The 19,422-nt window shown below is 39.0% G+C and overlaps 1 protein-coding gene across 1 annotated transcript in view; it reads right to left on the bottom strand.

The window, feature by feature from the left end:
• LOC140163439 (bridge-like lipid transfer protein family member 2) overlaps positions 1-19,422 on the bottom strand; it is a 201,694-nt gene that overhangs the window by 149,405 nt on the left and 32,867 nt on the right. The window contains 8 exon segments of the mRNA XM_072186753.1: positions 617-728; positions 918-1,004; positions 1,623-1,729; positions 2,227-2,326; positions 3,462-3,472; positions 6,609-6,861; positions 10,093-10,216; positions 10,656-10,689. Coding sequence (XP_072042854.1) covers positions 617-728; positions 918-1,004; positions 1,623-1,729; positions 2,227-2,326; positions 3,462-3,472; positions 6,609-6,861; positions 10,093-10,216; positions 10,656-10,689 — 828 coding nt within the window.

The following is a 19,422-nucleotide window of genomic DNA, read 5'->3' as shown; positions in this document are numbered from 1 at the left end:
TGGGTGTTTATTCCCCTGATAAGAAATCAAACCTTTTGAATTGTTTCACCAAGAGGTATTTATTTTATAACATGTTTTGTGATTTCCCCTATAGAGTACAACGGTAAGTTTCCCCTTCATGTCAGAGGGCGCAAGATGGAACAGTCAAATCTTGGCAAAAACACCCAATGAGATGAAGCGATCTATTGCGATTGACATCATGCTGGCTGACAGAATATGTGATTCAACATGATGAGGCTCATGCCAGCAGAAAAAACAGATAAAAAAATGTATTATGAACATTTTTCCACTCCCATCACATACCCGCTGTTTATTTTAAGAATGGTGCTTACTCACGGAATAAAGCACAGCTATAGTATTCAGCAAGATCCTTCAGCACTGCCCTACCAGTCTTCCTGATTATCACATAAGAAGAACTCATTCATGTCTGGGTCACATGGTGCTGATTCGGTGAATAAGGTGCCGATGCAATGATGACACGATTCAATTAACCAATTAGAACCCCACTTCCGCATTCCCAAATCGGCAGACTGCTGAAGGACATTGCCAAATACTATAGTGGGTGGCACACCGTATTGTAAAACCTAGCATTTTTTCCCCTTCTGCCCTTAATTACCTTTGGTACTTTTGACAAACTTGACTAAATCTTTGGCATGATGGTAGATATTCATATGTGTGGTAGTGGTCCAACTAGCACAGCAACTTTCTTGTACTTCTACCAGTAACCTCTGCAAAAAGGAATAATAAATACACAGTGGGTTTAGATTTCATACTTGTATAGTTTCCTTTACGATAAGTCTTCTTTTTACAAGTCTCTAGAATCTAAACAGAATTGCCATCTTACAGCATATAGCGCCGAGTGAGTTAAAATTGTCCCATTAAAAAAATCCTCAGAGGGAGCCCTGATTGCCACCTACCTTATTTTCAACTGTATGTTTACAGGTGATTTCCTTCACATCTACAATGCCTTCTGGGAGTTTGGCATATGGCAGGCACTGAGAAATCTAAAATAGGATCAGGAAAAATATAGAAAAATCACAAGAAGACATGAGATATATTCCCAATTTGGGAATCAGAAAATATGAGATGATAAGAGGGCAGGTGTTGAACTGAGGGCCTAAAGATAATAACATCACTGCTCTTCTCCATCTGACTCATCAGCTCCGTTTGTCCAGTAATCCTAAGGTCTTGGGTTCAAATCCTGGATGGTCATTGATATTTTTCACTGGCTGTCATTTATGTATGTGAATATGTGTGCTAAAAACCATTTCTCGTAATTAATTTCCTACATAGTTTAATTTTCGTCCCATTCTGTTGTTCATTCCCTGGATCATTTGCGGGTTCCCGTCCTAGACTTTGAGGCAAAAGGCTGTGTACAAATTAATCAATATCAAGTTATTTGGAAAAGAAATAGCATAAGTGAAGATGCAGTACTGATACCCTGTTGGATAGCAATTGATTGATGAAATCTGGGAAAAAGAGTTATTTTCACAGAGGTGTAAAAAGAACGCAGAGTTTTTAGATTAAATATGTCTATTAAATCAAGAGAAAATTGTCTTAAGCTCAACAAACCTTCATCATAAAACTGTAATAAGAATATCACAAATTAAATGCCACCGTACCTTGCTATTGCTTTTTGTTCTCCTTAATTTGATGCCCTCAATTTTGGCAGTGGAATCACATGATGAGGAGTCTACTTCTACACCATCTACTCTCAGTGTTAAACATTCTAGAATAGAAAAGAAACAAAATCAATTAACCCTAACAGGACGGTATACTACAAAATACTACTTGATATATGCGCTGTTCGTGCATGCATCCCACGTGGTGTGATGACGCAATCGCCCTAAGTGATATATAGGCACGGTTTCAGCTGGCCAGCGAAGCCCAAGACCCGTGGCAAAGTGTCGCCGACCCAGTGCCTGGCATGCGAGGGGTCTCGGGTTCGAATCCCACCCAGAGCAAGCAAAAAAGCCCTTAGGCGGTTAGGCTTAAGTGACTTATTGGGAAACATGAACGCCAATCAAAGATCCTTCACCTTAGGACAATGTTGTTGCAGATATTAGCAAATTACATCAATTGGCATAGATAGTACATTATGGTTTCTGCTATGGAGCAATTTGAACAGAATATACAATGCTACTCCCAATCCTAATTTTACCCTTAATGGTTGAACCTAAGCCCTCTTTCTATAGCCTGCATCTGTAGACCCATTACATATCTCACCTGGAATGTCACTGCATACAAATGCATTAATATCTTCTAGTCTAAGTAACACCTGATATCTCCTACTAGGCCTAGTAATGCTCGCCTCTATCAGCCTGACCTAAGGACCTAAACCCTCTTTCTATATCCTGCATCCATGGACCCATTACATATCTCACCTGGAATGTCACTGCATACAAATACATCAACATCTTTTAGTCTAAGTAACACCTGATATCTCCTACTAGGCCAGTGATGCTAGCCTCTACCAGCCTGACCTAAGGACCTAAACCCTCTTTCTATATCCTGCATCCATGGACCCATTACATATCTCACCTGGAATGTCACTGCATACAAATGCATCAATATCTTCTAGTCTAAGTAGCACCTGGTATCTCCTGCTAGGCCTAGTGATGCTAGCCTTGACCAGCCTGACCTAAGGCCTCTTTCTATAGCCTGCATTCATGTACCCATCAACTGGAATGTCACTGCATACAAATGCATCAATATCTTCTAGTCTAAGTAACACTTTATATCTCCTGCTAGGCCTAGTGATGTTCGCCTCGAACGGCCTAACCTAAGGACCTAAGGCCTCTTTCTAGCCTGCATTCATGGACCTATTACGTATCTCGCCTGGAATGTCACTGCATACAAATGCATCAAGATCTTCTAGTCTAAGTAGCACCTGATATCTCCTGCTAGGCCTAGTGATGCTAGCCTCTACCAGCCTAACCTAAGGCCCTAAGGCCCCTTTCTATAGCCTGCATCTATGGACCCGTTATATATCTCACCTAGAATGTCACTGCATACAAATACATCAACATCTTTTAGTCTAAGTAACACCTGCATCTCCTGCTAGGCCTAGTGATGCTAGCCTCTATCAGCCTGACCTAAGGACCTAAGGCCTTTTTCTATATCCTGCATCTATGGACCCGTTATATATCTCACCTGCAATGTCACTGCATACAAATGCATCAATATCTTCTAGTCTAAGTAACACCCGATATCTCCTGCTAGGCCTAGTGATGCTAGCCTCTATCAGCCTGACCTAAGGCCTCTTTCTGTAGCCTGCATCTATGGACCCGTTATATATCTCACCTGCAATGTCACTGCATACAAATGCATCAATATCTTCTAGTCTAAGTAACACCTGATATCTCCTGCTAGGCCTAGTGATGCTAGCCTCTATCAGCCTGACCTAAGGACCTAAGGCCTCTTTCTATAGGCTGCATCCATCGACCCGTTATATATCTCACCTGGAATGTCACTGCATACAAATACATCAATATCTTTTAGTCTAAGTAACACCTGCATCTCCTGCTAGGCCTAGTGATGCTAGCCTCTATCAGCCTGACCTAAGGACCTAAGGCCTTTTTCTATATCCTGCATCCATGGACCCGTTATATATCTCACCTGGAATGTCACTGCATACAAATGCATCAAGATCTTCTAGTCTAAGTAGCACCTGATATCTCCTGCTAGGCCTAGTGATGCTAGCCTCTACCAGCCTAACCTAAGGCCCCTTTCTATAGCCTGCATCTATGGACCCGTTATATATCTCACCTAGAATGTCACTGCATACAAATACATCAACATCTTTTAGTCTAAGTAACACCTGCATCTCCTGCTAGGCCTAGTGATGCTAGCCTCTATCAGCCTGACCTAAGGACCTAAGGCCTTTTTCTATATCCTGCATCTATGGACCCGTTATATATCTCACCTGCAATGTCACTGCATACAAATGCATCAATATCTTCTAGTCTAAGTAACACCCGATATCTCCTGCTAGGCCTAGTGATGCTAGCCTCTATCAGCCTGACCTAAGGACCTAAGGCCTCTTTCTGTAGCCTGCATCTATGGACCCGTTATATATCTCACCTGCAATGTCACTGCATACAAATGCATCAATATCTTCTAGTCTAAGTAACACCCGATATCTCCTGCTAGGCCTAGTGATGCTAGCCTCTATCAGCCTGACCTAAGGACCTAAGGCCTCTTTCTGTAGCCTGCATCTATGGACCCGTTATATATCTCACCTGCAATGTCACTGCATACAAATGCATCAATATCTTCTAGTCTAAGTAACACCTGATATCTCCTGCTAGGCCTAGTGATGCTAGCCTCTACCGGCCTAACCTAAGGCCCTAAGGCCTCTTTCTGTAGCCTGCATCTATGGACCCGTTATATATCTCACCTAGAATGTCACTGCATACAAATACATCAACATCTTTTAGTCTAAGTAACACCTGCATCTCCTGCTACGCCCAGTGATGCTAGCCTCAACCAGCCTGACCTAAGGACCGAAGGCCTTTTTCTATAGCCTGCATCTATGGACCCATTATATATCTCACCTAGAATGTCACTGCATACAAATGCATCAATATCTTCTAGTCTAAGTAACACCCGATATCTCCTGCTAGGCCGAGTGATGCTAGCCTCAACCAGCCTGACCTAAGGACCTAAGGCCTCTTTCTATAGCCTGCATCTATAGCCCCACTACATATCTCACCTGGAATGTAGCTGCATACAAATGCATCAATATCTTCTAGTCTTAGTAACACCTGGTATCTCCTGCTACGCCTAGTAATGCTTGCCTCGACCAGCCTGACCTAAGGACCTAAGGCCTCTTTCTATAGCCTGCAATCATGGCCCCTTTACGTATCTCACCTGGAATGTCACTGCATACAAATGCATCAATATCTTCTAGTCTAAGTAACACCTGTATCTCCTGCTAGGCCCAGTGATACTAGCCTCTATCAGCCTGACCTAAGGCCCTAAGGCCTTTTTCTATAGCCTGCATCTATGGACCCATTATATATCTCACCTGGAATGTCACTGCATACAAATGCATCAATATCTTCTAGTCTAAGTAACACCTGACATCTCCTGCTAGGCCCAGTGATGCTAGCCTCTATCAGCCTGACCTAAGGACCTAAGGCCTCTTTCTATAGCCTGCATTTATAGACCCATTATATATCTCACCTGGAATGTAGCTGCATACAAATGCATCAATATCTTCTAGTCTAAGTAACACCTGGTATCTCCTGCTAGGCCGAGTGATGCTAGCCTCTACCAGGCCGACCTAAGGACCTAAGGCCTCTTTCTGTAGCCTGCAATCATGGCCCGTTACGTATCTCACCTGGAATGTCACTGCATACAAATGCATCAATATTTTCTAGTCTAAGTAACACCTGATATCTCCTGCTAGGCCTAGTAATGCTAGCCTCTACCAGGCCGACCTAAGGACCTAAGGCCTCTTTCTGTAGCCTGCAATCATGGCCCCTTTACGTATCTCACCTGGAATGTCACTGCATACAAATGCATCAATATCTTCTAGTCTAAGTAGCACCTGATATCTCCTACTAGGCCTAGATGCTAGCCTCTACCGGCCTAACCTAAGGCCCTTAGGCCTCTTTCTATATCCTGCATCTATGGACCCGTTATATATCTCACCTAGAATGTCACTGCATACAAATACATCAACATCTTTTAGTCTAAGTAAGACCTGCATCTCCTGCTAGGCCGAGTGATGCTAGCCTCTATCAGCCTGACCTAAGGACCTAAGGCCTTTTTCTATAGCCTGCATCTATGGACCCGTTATATATCTCACCTGGAATGTAGCTGCATACAAATGCATCAATATCTTCTAGTCTAAGTAACACCCGATATCTCCTGCTAGGCCTAGTGATGCTAGCCTCTACCAGCCTAACCTAAGGCCCTAAGGCCCCTTTCTATAGCCTGCATCTATGGACCCGTTATATATCTCACCTGCAATGTCACTGCATACAAATGCATCAATATCTTCTAGTCTAAGTAACACCCGATATCTCCTGCTAGGCCTAGTGATGCTAGCCTCTACCAGCCTAACCTAAGGCCCTAAGGCCCCTTTCTATAGCCTGCATCTATGGACCCGTTATATATCTCACCTAGAATGTCACTGCATACAAATACATCAACATCTTTTAGTCTAAGTAAGACCTGCATCTCCTGCTAGGCCTAGTGATGCTAGCCTCTATCAGCCTGACCTAAGGACCTAAGGCCTTTTTCTATAGCCTGCATCTATGGACCCGTTATATATCTCACCTGGAATGTCACTGCATACAAATGCATCAATATCTTCTAGTCTAAGTAACACCTGATATCTCCTGCTAGGCCTAGTAATGCTTGCCTTAACCAGCCTGACCTAAGGACCTAAGGCCTTTTTCTATAGCCTGCATCTATAGACCCATTATATATTTCACCTGGAATGTCACTGCACACAAATGCATCAATATCTTCTAGTCTTAGTAACACATGGCATCTCCTGCTAGGCCCAGTGATGCTAGCCTCTATCAGCCTGACCTAAGGACCTAAGGCCTCTTTCTATAGCCTGCATTTATAGACCCATTATAATTATATCTCACCTGGAATGTCACTGCATACAAATGCATCAATATCTTCTAGTCTAAGTAGCACCTGATATCTCCTGCTAGGCCTAGTAATGCTCGCCTCGACCGGCCTAACTCTAGGCCTCTTCTTTCTATCCGCCATACTGCTACGTAGTCCACATATTGTCTCTATGCAATGTTGAATAACTTGATGGAGTTCCTGCGAGCTTTCAAGTTGTAATGATTGCACAGCACCCTCTACCTCCAGTAGCATTGGTGTTATATTAACCTGTGGTAAAATATAAATGTCAAAAAAGCTTATCTAAATACTGGTGCCAGTTACTGATACACAAAAAACTTCTCTAAATAGAAATCTGTGTAATACATTACACTGCAAGTTACTGATACACATAATCTGTACTACTAAATATTTGAGCCCTGAAAGTAATTTAGTTATTGCAGCTGTCAGTAGGTGCTGGTGGCTGATTGGTGATGGGGGAAAATGGTGAATTGAAATATAATGATATGGAATCTACAGAACACATGCAATAGTTAAATTGCTCAGGAGCACATGCCACTGTTTGTTAGTTTGTCATTATAATGGTGTTACACGTACAAGATGAACACTTTAACAGAAATTAACAATGATCAAAACCAACTCAAAGGTTTCTGTGTGATCAATAGAAAGAAACAGGATTTAGTATATCTCATCACGTATGTGTACATCCAATGGGGATGGGAACAACAACGCAGATTCTGCAGATCAAAACTGGACTGGCAAGAAAAACCACTGGCAGCGCATCGTACTGTAAATCCCCCAAATTGTATCACATTTCAAAGGTCCCACCCATTCCTGGGTAGTGTCACAACCCCAAATAATGGGATTCTGACCTACCAGTTAGGAATCCTGCTCACATTATCAGCATACAACCTTACCTTGATATTGACAGTATTAATTGCACATGGAGTACCCCATACATGTTTGCCTGGTATAGCCCCTCCTGGCATCCTCATAGATTCACCTAATTGACAACACAGTTGCTCTCCTTGTATACTACCCCATGTAACCTACCTTGATATTGACAGTATTAATTGCACATGGAGTACCCCACACATGTTTGCCTGGTATAGCCCCTCCTGGTATTCAGTATAGATTCACCTAATTGACAACACAGTTGCTCTCCTTGTATACTACCCCATGTAACCTACCTTGATATTGACTGTATTAATTGCACATGGAGTACCCCATACATGTTTGCCTGGTATAGCCCCTCCTGGTATTCGTATAGATTCACCTAATTGACAACACAGTTGCTCTCCTTGTATACTACCCCATGTAACCTACCTTGATATTGACAGTATTAATTGCACATGGAGTACCCCATACATGTTTGCCTGGTATAGCCCCTCCTGGTATTCGTATAGATTCACCCAATTGACAACACAGTTGCTCTCCTTGTATACTACCCCATGTAACCTACCTTGATATTGACAGTATTAATTGCACATGGAGTACCCCATACATGTTTGCCTGGTATAGCCCCTCCTGGTATTCGTATAGATTCACCTAACTGACAACACAGTTGCTCTCCTTGTATACTACCCCATGTAACCTACCTTGATATTGACTGTACTAATTGCACATGGAGTACCCCATACATGTTTGCCTGGTATAGCCCCTCCTGGTATTCGTATAGATTCACCCAATTGACAACACAGTTGCTCTCCTTGTATACTACCCCATGTAACCTACCTTGATATTGACAGTATTAATTGCACATGGAGTACCCCACACATGTTTGCCTGGTATAGCCCCTCCTAGTATTCGTATAGATTCACCTAACTGACAACACAGTTGCTCTCCCTGTATACTACCCCATGTAACCTACCTTGATATTGACTGTACTAATTGCACATGGAGTACCCCATACATGTTTGCCTGGTATAGCCCCTCCTGGTATCCGTATAGATTCACCTAATTGACAACACAGTTGCTCTCCTTGTATACTACCCCATGTAACCTACCTTGATATTGACAGTATTAATTGCACATGGAGTACCCCACACATGTTTGCCTGGTATAGCCCCTCCTAGTATTCGTATAGATTCACCTAACTGACAACACAGTTGCTCTCCCTGTATACTACCCCATGTAACCTACCTTGATATTGACTGTACTAATTGCACATGGAGTACCCCATACATGTTTGCCTGGTATAGCCCCTCCTGGTATTCGTATAGATTCACCTAACTGACAACACAGTTGCTCTCCTTGTATACTACCCCATGTAACCTACCTTGATATTGACTGTACTAATTGCACATGGAGTACCCCATACATGTTTGCCTGGTATAGCCCCTCCTGGTATTCGTATAGATTCACCCAATTGACAACACAGTTGCTCTCCTTGTATACTACCCCATGTAACCTACCTTGATATTGACAGTATTAATTGCACATGGAGTACCCCACACATGTTTGCCTGGTATAGCCCCTCCTAGTATCCGTATAGATTCACCTAACTGACAACACAGTTGCTCTCCTGTATACTACCCCATGTAACCTACCTTGATATTGACTGTACTAATTGCACATGGAGTACCCCATACATGTTTGCCTGGTATAGCCCCTCCTGGTATCCGTATAGATTCACCTAATTGACAACACAGTTGCTCTCCTTGTATACTAACCCATGTAACCTACCTTGATATTGACAGTATTAATTGCACATGGAGTACCCCATACATGTTTGCCTGGTATAGCCCCTCCTGGTATCCTCATAGATTCACCTAATTGACAACACAGTTGCTCTCCTTGTATACTACCCCATGTAACCTACCTTGATATTGACAGTATTAATTGCACATGGAGTACCCCATACATGTTTTCCTGGTATAGCCCCTCCTGGTATCCGTATAGATTCACCCAATTGACAACACAGTTGCTCTCCTTGTATACTACCCCATGTAACCTACCTTGATATTGACAGTATTAATTGCACATGGAGTACCCCATACATGTTTGCCTGGTATAGCCCCTCCTGGTATTCGCATAGATTCACCTAATTGACAACACAGTTGCTCTCCTTGTATACTACCCCATGTAACCTACCTTGATATTGACAGTATTAATTGCACATGGAGTACCCCACACATGTTTGCCTGGTATAGCCCCTCCTGGTATCCGTATAGATTCACCCAATTGACAACACAGTTGCTCTCCTTGTATACTACCCCATGTAACCTACCTTGATATTGACAGTATTAATTGCACATGGAGTACCCCATACATGTTTGCCTGGTATAGCCCCTCCTGGTATTCGCATAGATTCACCTAATTGACAACACAGTTGCTCTCCTTGTATACTACCCCATGTAACCTACCTTGATATTGACAGTATTAATTGCACATGGAGTACCCCACACATGTTTGCCTGGTATAGCCCCTCCTGGTATCCGCATAGATTCACCTAATTGACAACACAGTTGCTCTCCTTGTATACTACCCCATGTAACCTACCTTGATATTGACTGTATTAATTGCACATGGAGTACCCCATACATGTTTTCCTGGTATAGCCCCTCCTGGTATTCGCATAGATTCACCTAATTGACAACACAGTTGCTCTCCTTGTATACTACCCCTGAAATGAAACAAGAAATATGAAGAATGAGGAATCAATTGTTTTTTCAATGCAGGAAATTATAAATCTAAGAGCTTCTGAAAAGCAGTTTCTTGTATTCAGACATATGATGGAATGTAGTTATCCATGATTGCTACAAATAGTTGATCATAAAATGTGGTAAATAGGCTAGGAAAGCAGCCTACATCATTAAAAAGTTGCAGACTGTGCAAGAACTGCTATAGAAAACTGTAGTAAAAATACTCCAAAATTACTGTTAAGTCTAAGAGATTCTTCCAAGTCCCTGAATTGGGGTTTGTAACACCTGTGGTGAATTAGCTGGGTATCACTGAACCATAACACACATGTGATTGCCACAAGTACAAAGAAGACATATGCTTATTGAGATTTTATGGCCTTAATATATATTTTTAGATCCCTAGAAGTATACTGTTCTTACCTTATATACCTGAAAGGCTTTTGTGTAACAGAGCCTGCAAAAGAAGACAAAAATGTGGAATCAATTTCTGGTAACATTATTGTTGTCACACATTATAGTGACAATTTCATTGTATGCTAATTTTTCCTACCAATTGCAGTTTGTACAACTGCCATTGAATTTGGGATATAATTTGGTTTTACTTTTTTCAGCATGCTGTATGTAACCATTGAAATATTAATTACTGAAGAAAATAACAAAGATTTTCTATCTGTAAAAATCTGCACATATTTGAGACAGGGTTATAGTATATGTTTGGATTGGGTATATTATGGTTAGGATTAGAAATTAGTATTAGGTGATCATGGTGATAGCATTATGGAATTATTCGCTAAATGTATTGTACTAACATGCTTCTCAGTTAAAATGGCAACAAAATACCACCATGTCATACAATTCTTTAAATGATTGCAATGGTGTTAAGAACTGTTTCTTGTCCAGGTTCAAGAAGCATAAGTTAATTATAACATTTATGTCATATGTGGAGTGTGTGTGCTGTGCTGATGAGTGCTTGCCCCTATATGTACAGTTTACATGCCAAATCATTCAGGGTTGTATACAACCAGAGAAGATGTTATTACATCTTCTCTGATACAGTAAGTCCTCTAGCCTCTGTGAGTATGTGAGTCCAAAGTACACTTCATTGAAAGTGAGACAATACCTTGTGATGTTACCTGCATAGTGCAGCCACTCCATCTCTTACCTAAAGGTCGTAATCATTACCATGCAGTGTTTACATGTATTCTGTTCTATAAATGGTGCTTTGTCACATATAACATATAACTCAATGCAGTAGGCCTATTTGGTGTACATGCCCTTAAGTTGTTGCAGTGACTATTTCACCTCAATTATATGCTATTAAAATATCCCAAAATTCTATCCACTTTGAAGAAAATATTTTAAAAAGAAATACTTATGAGGCAGATTCTGAAACTTTTTAAGTGCTTTGCAGTAATGAATTATATTTAAAGTGATATTAAGCAAATGAGGTAAAAATAAATTTAACCAAAATGAAAAAAAGGAATGAAAAAGACACGGCAAAAAAATGCATTTCATGGTGAGGAGTTTAGTTTTCCCAATAACTTACCACTTGAATAGACTTCTGGGAAAGGTCAAAGGTCAAAATGTTGAAATGAAAATAAAAGAACATGCAAGGTTAGTAGGCCCACTTGTTTGCCTTAACAGAAAATGAAATGAGTAAATAAAAGTAATAAGTAAATTAAATACAACAAAAATCAAATTAAATCAAACTAATATACACATCACATCATGTATTTACCCCGTTCATTATAAAATAATAACACAAAATTTATGCATCAAATATTAAAACTGAAATAACAACAAGACATCCCTTTTTGTTCTGCAAATATTGATGACTCGTTTGTCTTAATGGCCCAAAATTTGTTGCCACGGTGACCCTCTGAATGAAAAAGATGCAGATTCAAAAGATGCACATAAACCTATTGATAATGTTACTTTTGTTGCTATAGTCTCTGGTCGTCACTGGTCACCGCAGGTAGCCAATCAAGTAGAGATTGTAATGGTACACTGACTTGAGTAGCATTTTAGTGCAACTTTTTAATCTTTATTTCAGTCATTTAATGAGTCACCAGAAAATTTCGAGCTATCCAGACAAATGAGGTATCAAAATTTGCAGAACTAAAATGGGTTTCTTTTGGCTAATTCAGTTTTACAATTTAATATGTAGATTTTGAATTATTGTCTTGAAATAAAGTGGTAAGGGGGGTGATAGAGTTACGCAATCTAATGTTCAGATATCGGTAGGCCTATATTTTTTTTATTTTTTTTTTTTAATATTTTAGAGAAAAGAATGGTATAGCTATATATTTTACCTTTATGCAAATAAATTGCAAAGTTTTAGGTAAAAAGAAGCTAAGTTTTGCTATGCAAAAAATGCGTATAGAGGTTGTAATATGGGTGGTTGTGAAGAAATTCCAACCAAAAGGCCACTAATTCCATATAGGAAAAAAGACACTTGAGTTTCTCTATTTTTGAGAAACTATAAAAAAGCTATCGTGGGGACGCGTTTGATTAATGGTGATCAAGACTTAGTTGATCTTTTTATTAATCTCATCAGCTACATTTTGCTCAGCTTAATTTTATGATCACCTAGTATTTTGGTATATTTGTTCACAGTAGAAACATGGATCTGCATACCTAATTAACTTAGGTCCAAAGTGCCTAACTTTATGACATTGTCAATTTGGTCCATTTTTAGTGACAGAGGTTTTTCTAAAATGGAAAATGCAATGTCAATTATGGCATTTTGTAGGCCTATGCTAACATTTAGTGACAGAAATTATATTTTACTATGAAAATTAAGCATGAGTGGTTTTGATTTCATTAAAATGGATATCTTTTCTTTATTAGAAAAGAGTAGACCTATTAGTAGGCCTACAAATATCATGATAATGAAAATCTAGTTGGGTACAATAGGTATAAAGTTTTTATTAGGTATAAAACTGAGGAGTAGGCACTATTATATAAGTGCCTTCATAGTGAATCAATAAGTAGGCCTTTATGGTATATATGCTATTTTTTGGTCCATTTAATGAAATCCATATAATGTTGCGTTGCTTAGGCGCAATTTGTATGATGGAGTCATTAATGGTCTCAGTGAAAAAAGCATGATGTTTGAAAAGGTCACAATAAAGAAATCACAGGCAGTTTGACCTAAAATAGTGTCATGAATTGTCATAAACACGCGCTTTCATGAGATGTAGGGGCATCAGCCTAATCAGTTTTCGGCTCAAAGATCTAGCAAGTCTTTGAGTGTCGGAGACATTGGGCATGTTTCAGAGCTAACATCATCCTTGCTTGGCAAGATAGAAGTCAAAGATAACTCATCATCATGGTTGTTGTCGTTTGAAGTTATCTTTGCTCTGATAAGACGTTCTCCTAAGTTTTGGGTACGTCTTAATGCAAGTATAGGAGGATGGGGAAAGATCTTATGCAGGTTATGATTATTAGATATGTAGTGCCAGTTCCTGAGAAGAGCCTGTTTGATATTAGCATTACTTCTTTGGGGGAAGTAATCGGTGCTAAAGACAAGAGGTATATCATCAGAATGTTTGACCTCCTCCAGATAGATGTTTCTTCGATTGTATGAAACATCAGTTAGGCAATCCAGCACTTCTGATTTCTCATATCCTCTCAATAGAAGTTTAGAGATGAATGAGTTCAGTTTGTGCTTATATTCTTTTTCCGAACTGGAATTTCGAATATATCTTATTGCTTCACCTTTAATCATGCCGTGAAAGCACGAATTTGGGTGAGACGAATCTCTGGAAAGATATTGGAATGTGTCACAGGGTTTGCTGAAACATTTCATATCTAGAACCTGCGTGTTTTGGAATCTTTCACCTTTGAAAAGAGTTAGGTCTAGAAAATTAATTTCTGTTTTTGACCACTCATGAGTGAATTTCAAAGTCGGGTGCATAGAGAGTTAATTTGACTTATGAAATTAATTAGCTCATGTTCATCTCCTGACCAAAACATAAGAATGTCATCACGATATCTGAACCATTTGAAGATTTTATCACTAAGGGAAATGAATTTCTTTTCCAATGAATGGAACATTATATCACAGAGTTCCGGGGCACATTTTTGTCCCATTGGAACGCCTATGGTTTGCAAATAATATTTCTCATTAAATGAGAAGCAGTTTCTTTGCAAAACTAGTTTTAATAATGCTTCCATATGACGAACAAGTGGCATTCTAGGAAAGTAAATTCCAGGATTGGTATCAGATAAGGTTTTCAGAACTTCTTTCTCCACTTCGTTTTGGAGAACATTTGTGAACATTCCAATACAGTCTATTGTCACCAAAAGACTGTTTTCTGGAAGTTTTATTTGCTCGAGTTTTCTTATCACGTCTTTCGTATCTCTTAAGTAAGTGCTTTGTTTTTGCACGAGAGGTACAAGAAAGAAATCGATAAATTCGCCTATTTTTTCACATGGTCCCCATGCAGTTGCTGATTATAGGTCTTCCTATAAAGACTCTGTCAGCGGGGTGGTTTTGTGAACTTTCGGCAGTAGATAGCACGTAGGTGTTCTGATTTTGCCTTCATTCGGATATAGATAGTCGTATGTATTTTTATCAATACTCTGATCCCATAACATAAGGTTTAGCTGTTTTTGAATCAATTTCACTGTATCGAGTGTCATGTTGACATCAATTGGAGTGTACTGATTTCCTTGTAGCATAGTTTCACCTTCGTGTATGTAATCATTTTTATTGATAACGACAACGCCACGAGATTTGTCTGGTTTTTGGAAAACCAAATGTTTCTTTTCCTTTAGAGATTTCAGAGCTTGACGTTCGGGTTTTGTCAAGTGGTAAGGGGGGTGATAGAGTTACGCAATCTAATGTTCAGATATCGGTAGGCCTATATTTTTTTTTTTTTTTTTTTTTTTATATTTTAGAGAAAAGAATGGTATAGCTATATATTTTACCTTTATGCAAATAAATTGCAAAGTTTTAGGTAAAAAGAAGCTAAGTTTTGCTATGCAAAAAATGTCTTATAGAGGGCCTTTTGGTTGGAATTTCTTCACAACCACCCATATTACAACCTCTATACGCATTTTTTGCATAGCAAAACTTAACTTCTTTTTACCTAAAACTTTGCAATTTATTTGCATAAAGGTAAAATATATAGCTATACCATTCTTTTCTCTAAAATATTTAAAAAAAAAAAAAAATATAGGCCTACCGATATCTGAACATTAGATTGCGTAACTCTATCACCCCCTTACCAAAATATAGGCCTACCGATATCTGAACATTAGATTGCGTAACTCTATCACCCCCTTACCACTTTTTCTCCGTTTTATGCTCCTTCGTTTTGGACATAAGACATCCGATAGACAGTGCGCTGGTATTCTCTCCTGATGACTCTGTCATTAGCGAAGGAATCTCTATACGTTCGATATCACAAACCCGTCTTTAGGCCTAACCTATTTCAGGTTAGAGAATAGATATGTTCATACAAACCATAATATCATGAACATTTCTTTATAGGCTAAATCCATCTTTCCTGTTTATTCTCAAATACGCCTAAAACATCAAGGCATATTAACTCAAATAGACAGGACTGAGGACTAATTTAGCCTAGCAAAATCACCTAAATCATGGTTACTTATATCTATATTCTGATTGCCATACTCCAAAAATAGGAAGCATGAAATCAGATTATGTCTTCTAAAATACCCATGCGTATATGCTCTTATGGTGGTGATCGTCACTCAGTTTTGATCGTTTCTTTCAATTGAATTTTGCCTCTCTAAAACTTGCTGTCTTGGCTCCATGCAGTCATTTCAGCAGCCCGCAACTGTCTAATTAAACTTGGCTACTTGCAAATGCGTGTACGCAACTGCTACTACGCAGCGTATACGCATGTTCAAGCCAACATTTTAGACAGCGCGACCTTAGAGAATTGACACATTCCTCTCTCAATAATAAATTTATCGCATCACTGGCCATCTGACCGTCAACATGACTTCAGCATCAGCTATACCAGTAGTAGTTACGACAGCGACTCGACCACCAAACCAAAAAGAAAAGAGGCAGAGAATCGCCCCGACAGATTAAGCCAAGATGTTCTTGTGAAGAACGGCGAAATCACCAAGCCGAATAAACCAATCCTGAAGAGGTTTTCAAAGACCAAGAAAGACAAGAAGAAGAAACCAAAGGCATGCAGCACCAAGCCAATCACCAAACCAATCACCAAGCCAATCCTGAAGAAGTTTTCCAAGACCAAGAAGGACAAGAAGAGAAACCAAAGGCATGCAGCACGCCAACTTAAAATCTAAAGTTGGCTCTTTTAGAGAGATCTATGTGTCAAATATGTGATAAATACCATAATGCTACTTGAGTCAAACAAAATATCCAGTTTGATACTTGATAGTGTAAAATGGCAAATAAAAGAAAGTTTCAAACAAGAGTGTTAAGAGACAAAATAAGGACAAAATAAAGTCCAGAAAGTGTCACTTAAATTCCAAAATACTCTTAAAATCCAAGAAGTCCAAAACACTTAAGGACTTGGCCAATATAAACAAAAAAATCGTCATAAACTTAGCTAATGAAAAACATTTCTGATGCAGAATATTCTGTATTAGGGAGACATTTGAAATTTTTAAGATATCCCAAAAATCAAAGCAATTTTGCTTGACAGGGATACTACAGTCTTTCTCTCTTTCTTTCTTTCTTTTTTTGCTTCTTTCTTTTGTTGCTTTTTTTCTTTCTTTCTTTCTTTCTTTCTTTCTAATTTCTTTCTTTTTTATTTCTTTCTTTCTCTCAGCCTTCCATTTTCTTTTTTTTTCTTTCTTTCTTTCTTTCTTTCTTTCTTTCTTTCTTTCTTTCATTCTTTTTTTCTTTTTTTCTTTCTGTCTTTCCTTCTTTCTTATAGCACGGGTTTATGACATTTCGTGACACTAGTTTTTGGTTAAACTGTCCGTGATTTCATTATTGTGACCTTTTCAAACATTATGCTTTTTACTGAGACCAGTAATTACTCCATTATATAAAATGCGCCTAAGCAACACAACATAATGGATTTAATTAAATGGACTAATACCGTAAACGTTCGCCTAATGGCGCTATGGAGTGCATGGAAATGAGAGAGCGCCATCCCTGTAAAAGCCGACTATTATCACTGATCATTAAGGGTGCGTGTAGTTAAAGGGTGAAACCTATCGACACATACAATTATGAACAAGATCGAACAAATTTGTTCATGATAATGCGGTAATCATTCACCAGATACGTTGTGGCCCAGTGAGCAGAGCATTAGACTATAGTGCGAGGATAAAGAGAACTTGTGGAGAAGATTGATGGTTCGAATCTCATGCAGTAATTTCTGACAGATTATGATGTCTGTCAATGTTTTTTTTCTGATTTGAGGAATTTTTATTCTCTATTTTATCTTTAACATTGTTTATATAATTTTATTATTTTATCTTGTATGTGTCTTTTTTCATGCTTTGTTTTTATCGTTTCATTTTAATCAAATGTTGTAATGAACCTATTTGATTGTATAAGCATTTGTTATGTGTGTGAGACGAACTGTCGTGTGCGACAAGTCTTTCAATTCGTCACGAGTGTCCTTGCCTGCATCAGTGGTCATAAGAGGTATATCATTTTATTCAAGGGGGGTCCCAAATATCACGGGGGTCATAAAGTCTTGGAAAGAATAATAGGAGGGGTCATAAAATGTTTTATGACCAAAATGTAGGGAGTCACACGATGACCACAGAAAGTGTGTTATTTTAAACAAAAAGACTGATATCAATACAATTTTGGGGTTTGGGATCATAAAATTTTTGTTGCCGAAATAGTGAGTGGTCATTTTTTTTGACGCACCCGTCTTATAAATTTGGGACCCCCCTTCCTAAAAAAATGATAGCCCTCTAAGAGGATTCAAAAGATAACCTCTGCCCCAATAATCCCTAGCTATATTTGTTTGAAACTGTTCCACGGAGGATGTATCATAATAGGCTCAGTCTTCAAATGATATAAATAAAATTTGAATGAGTGAACGAACAAAATCATACAACGACCAACTGAATAGAGGCTGTGCATATGACGTATCATCCCGTAAATATGGCGGACTACTCAAATGCATTCAACAAAAGCATGATTGCATCTACCGCGACAGTTTGTCTCACACACATAACAAAATGCACTACGATCAAATAGGTTGATGACAACATTTGATTGAATGGACTGCACTGCGCCATAATTACGGGAAGAAACCGGTTCAAATCCTTTGTTTGGAGCCAATCGATAAACGCAAGGCCTCTATAGCTATCATTGAATACTGGCTAGGATTCCACAACACAATGAGAACATGTTATAAAGGCGCTTTGGAATTTAAAGGCACACAATACCCCAATGGCTTTCCATATTATGTGCACTCAACAACTATTCAGTATCGAAGCCCGGTATCGAAGTTACGTAATGTTACTATGTCAACGGGATCAAGCGCTTAAGTAATGAACCACGATCGAAACAATCAGTACAGAAAAAAGGCATACCAAAATAGCGTGATCGTAATGATCGCCATACAAACAGTGCTTGGTTCCGATACCATCACGGAGTTACGTAACTACTTCGTGGTCTGATAGTTATATGATCAATGGTCTGATCTACTTGGGTTCGATCCTTGTAATAAAAGAAAAAATAGCTGATCATTTATAATGCATAAATGAATAAAGTAATGTAGTTACACAATTTGAAACAGTCCCTCATTTCAAATATTTAGTTTTGGTTTCTCTTTTGTTCAGAAACCAAAAATCAAGGGATTAAAAAGTAGAGCTGATCTGGAGTGCAATCATAACACTATTATACTGGGAGGACACAGTATAGGGTATATAACCAGAAGTATACAATAGCCTATTGTGCTAACATAATTATTATCATGATTGATATCGGCAATCTATCTATTCGGACGAAAGTTGATGCTCTCTGTCGAAGGTAGGTGGCATATTACACTCACGAGTTCTAGGCCTAGAAATCATATACAAGCGCGTATATTGAAGGATGGGGCGGGTGGGGGATTTGTTTGTTTGTATGAAACATAAACGATGCATGGAGATGATTTGATTATGAATTAGTTTATTATCCCGGAAGCACAACCCATACTTCTTTAAGAGGGGCTCCCTCCCTATATAACCACCTATTCCCTAAATTACCCCTTTCCCCTCCTCC

The sequence above is a fragment of the Amphiura filiformis genome, chromosome 11 (assembly GCF_039555335.1).
Source record: "Amphiura filiformis chromosome 11, Afil_fr2py, whole genome shotgun sequence".
Lineage (NCBI taxonomy): Eukaryota > Metazoa > Echinodermata > Ophiuroidea > Amphilepidida > Amphiuridae > Amphiura > Amphiura filiformis.
Note: the sequence above shows the minus strand (reverse complement) of the source record. Positions and strands in the feature narration are given on the sequence as shown.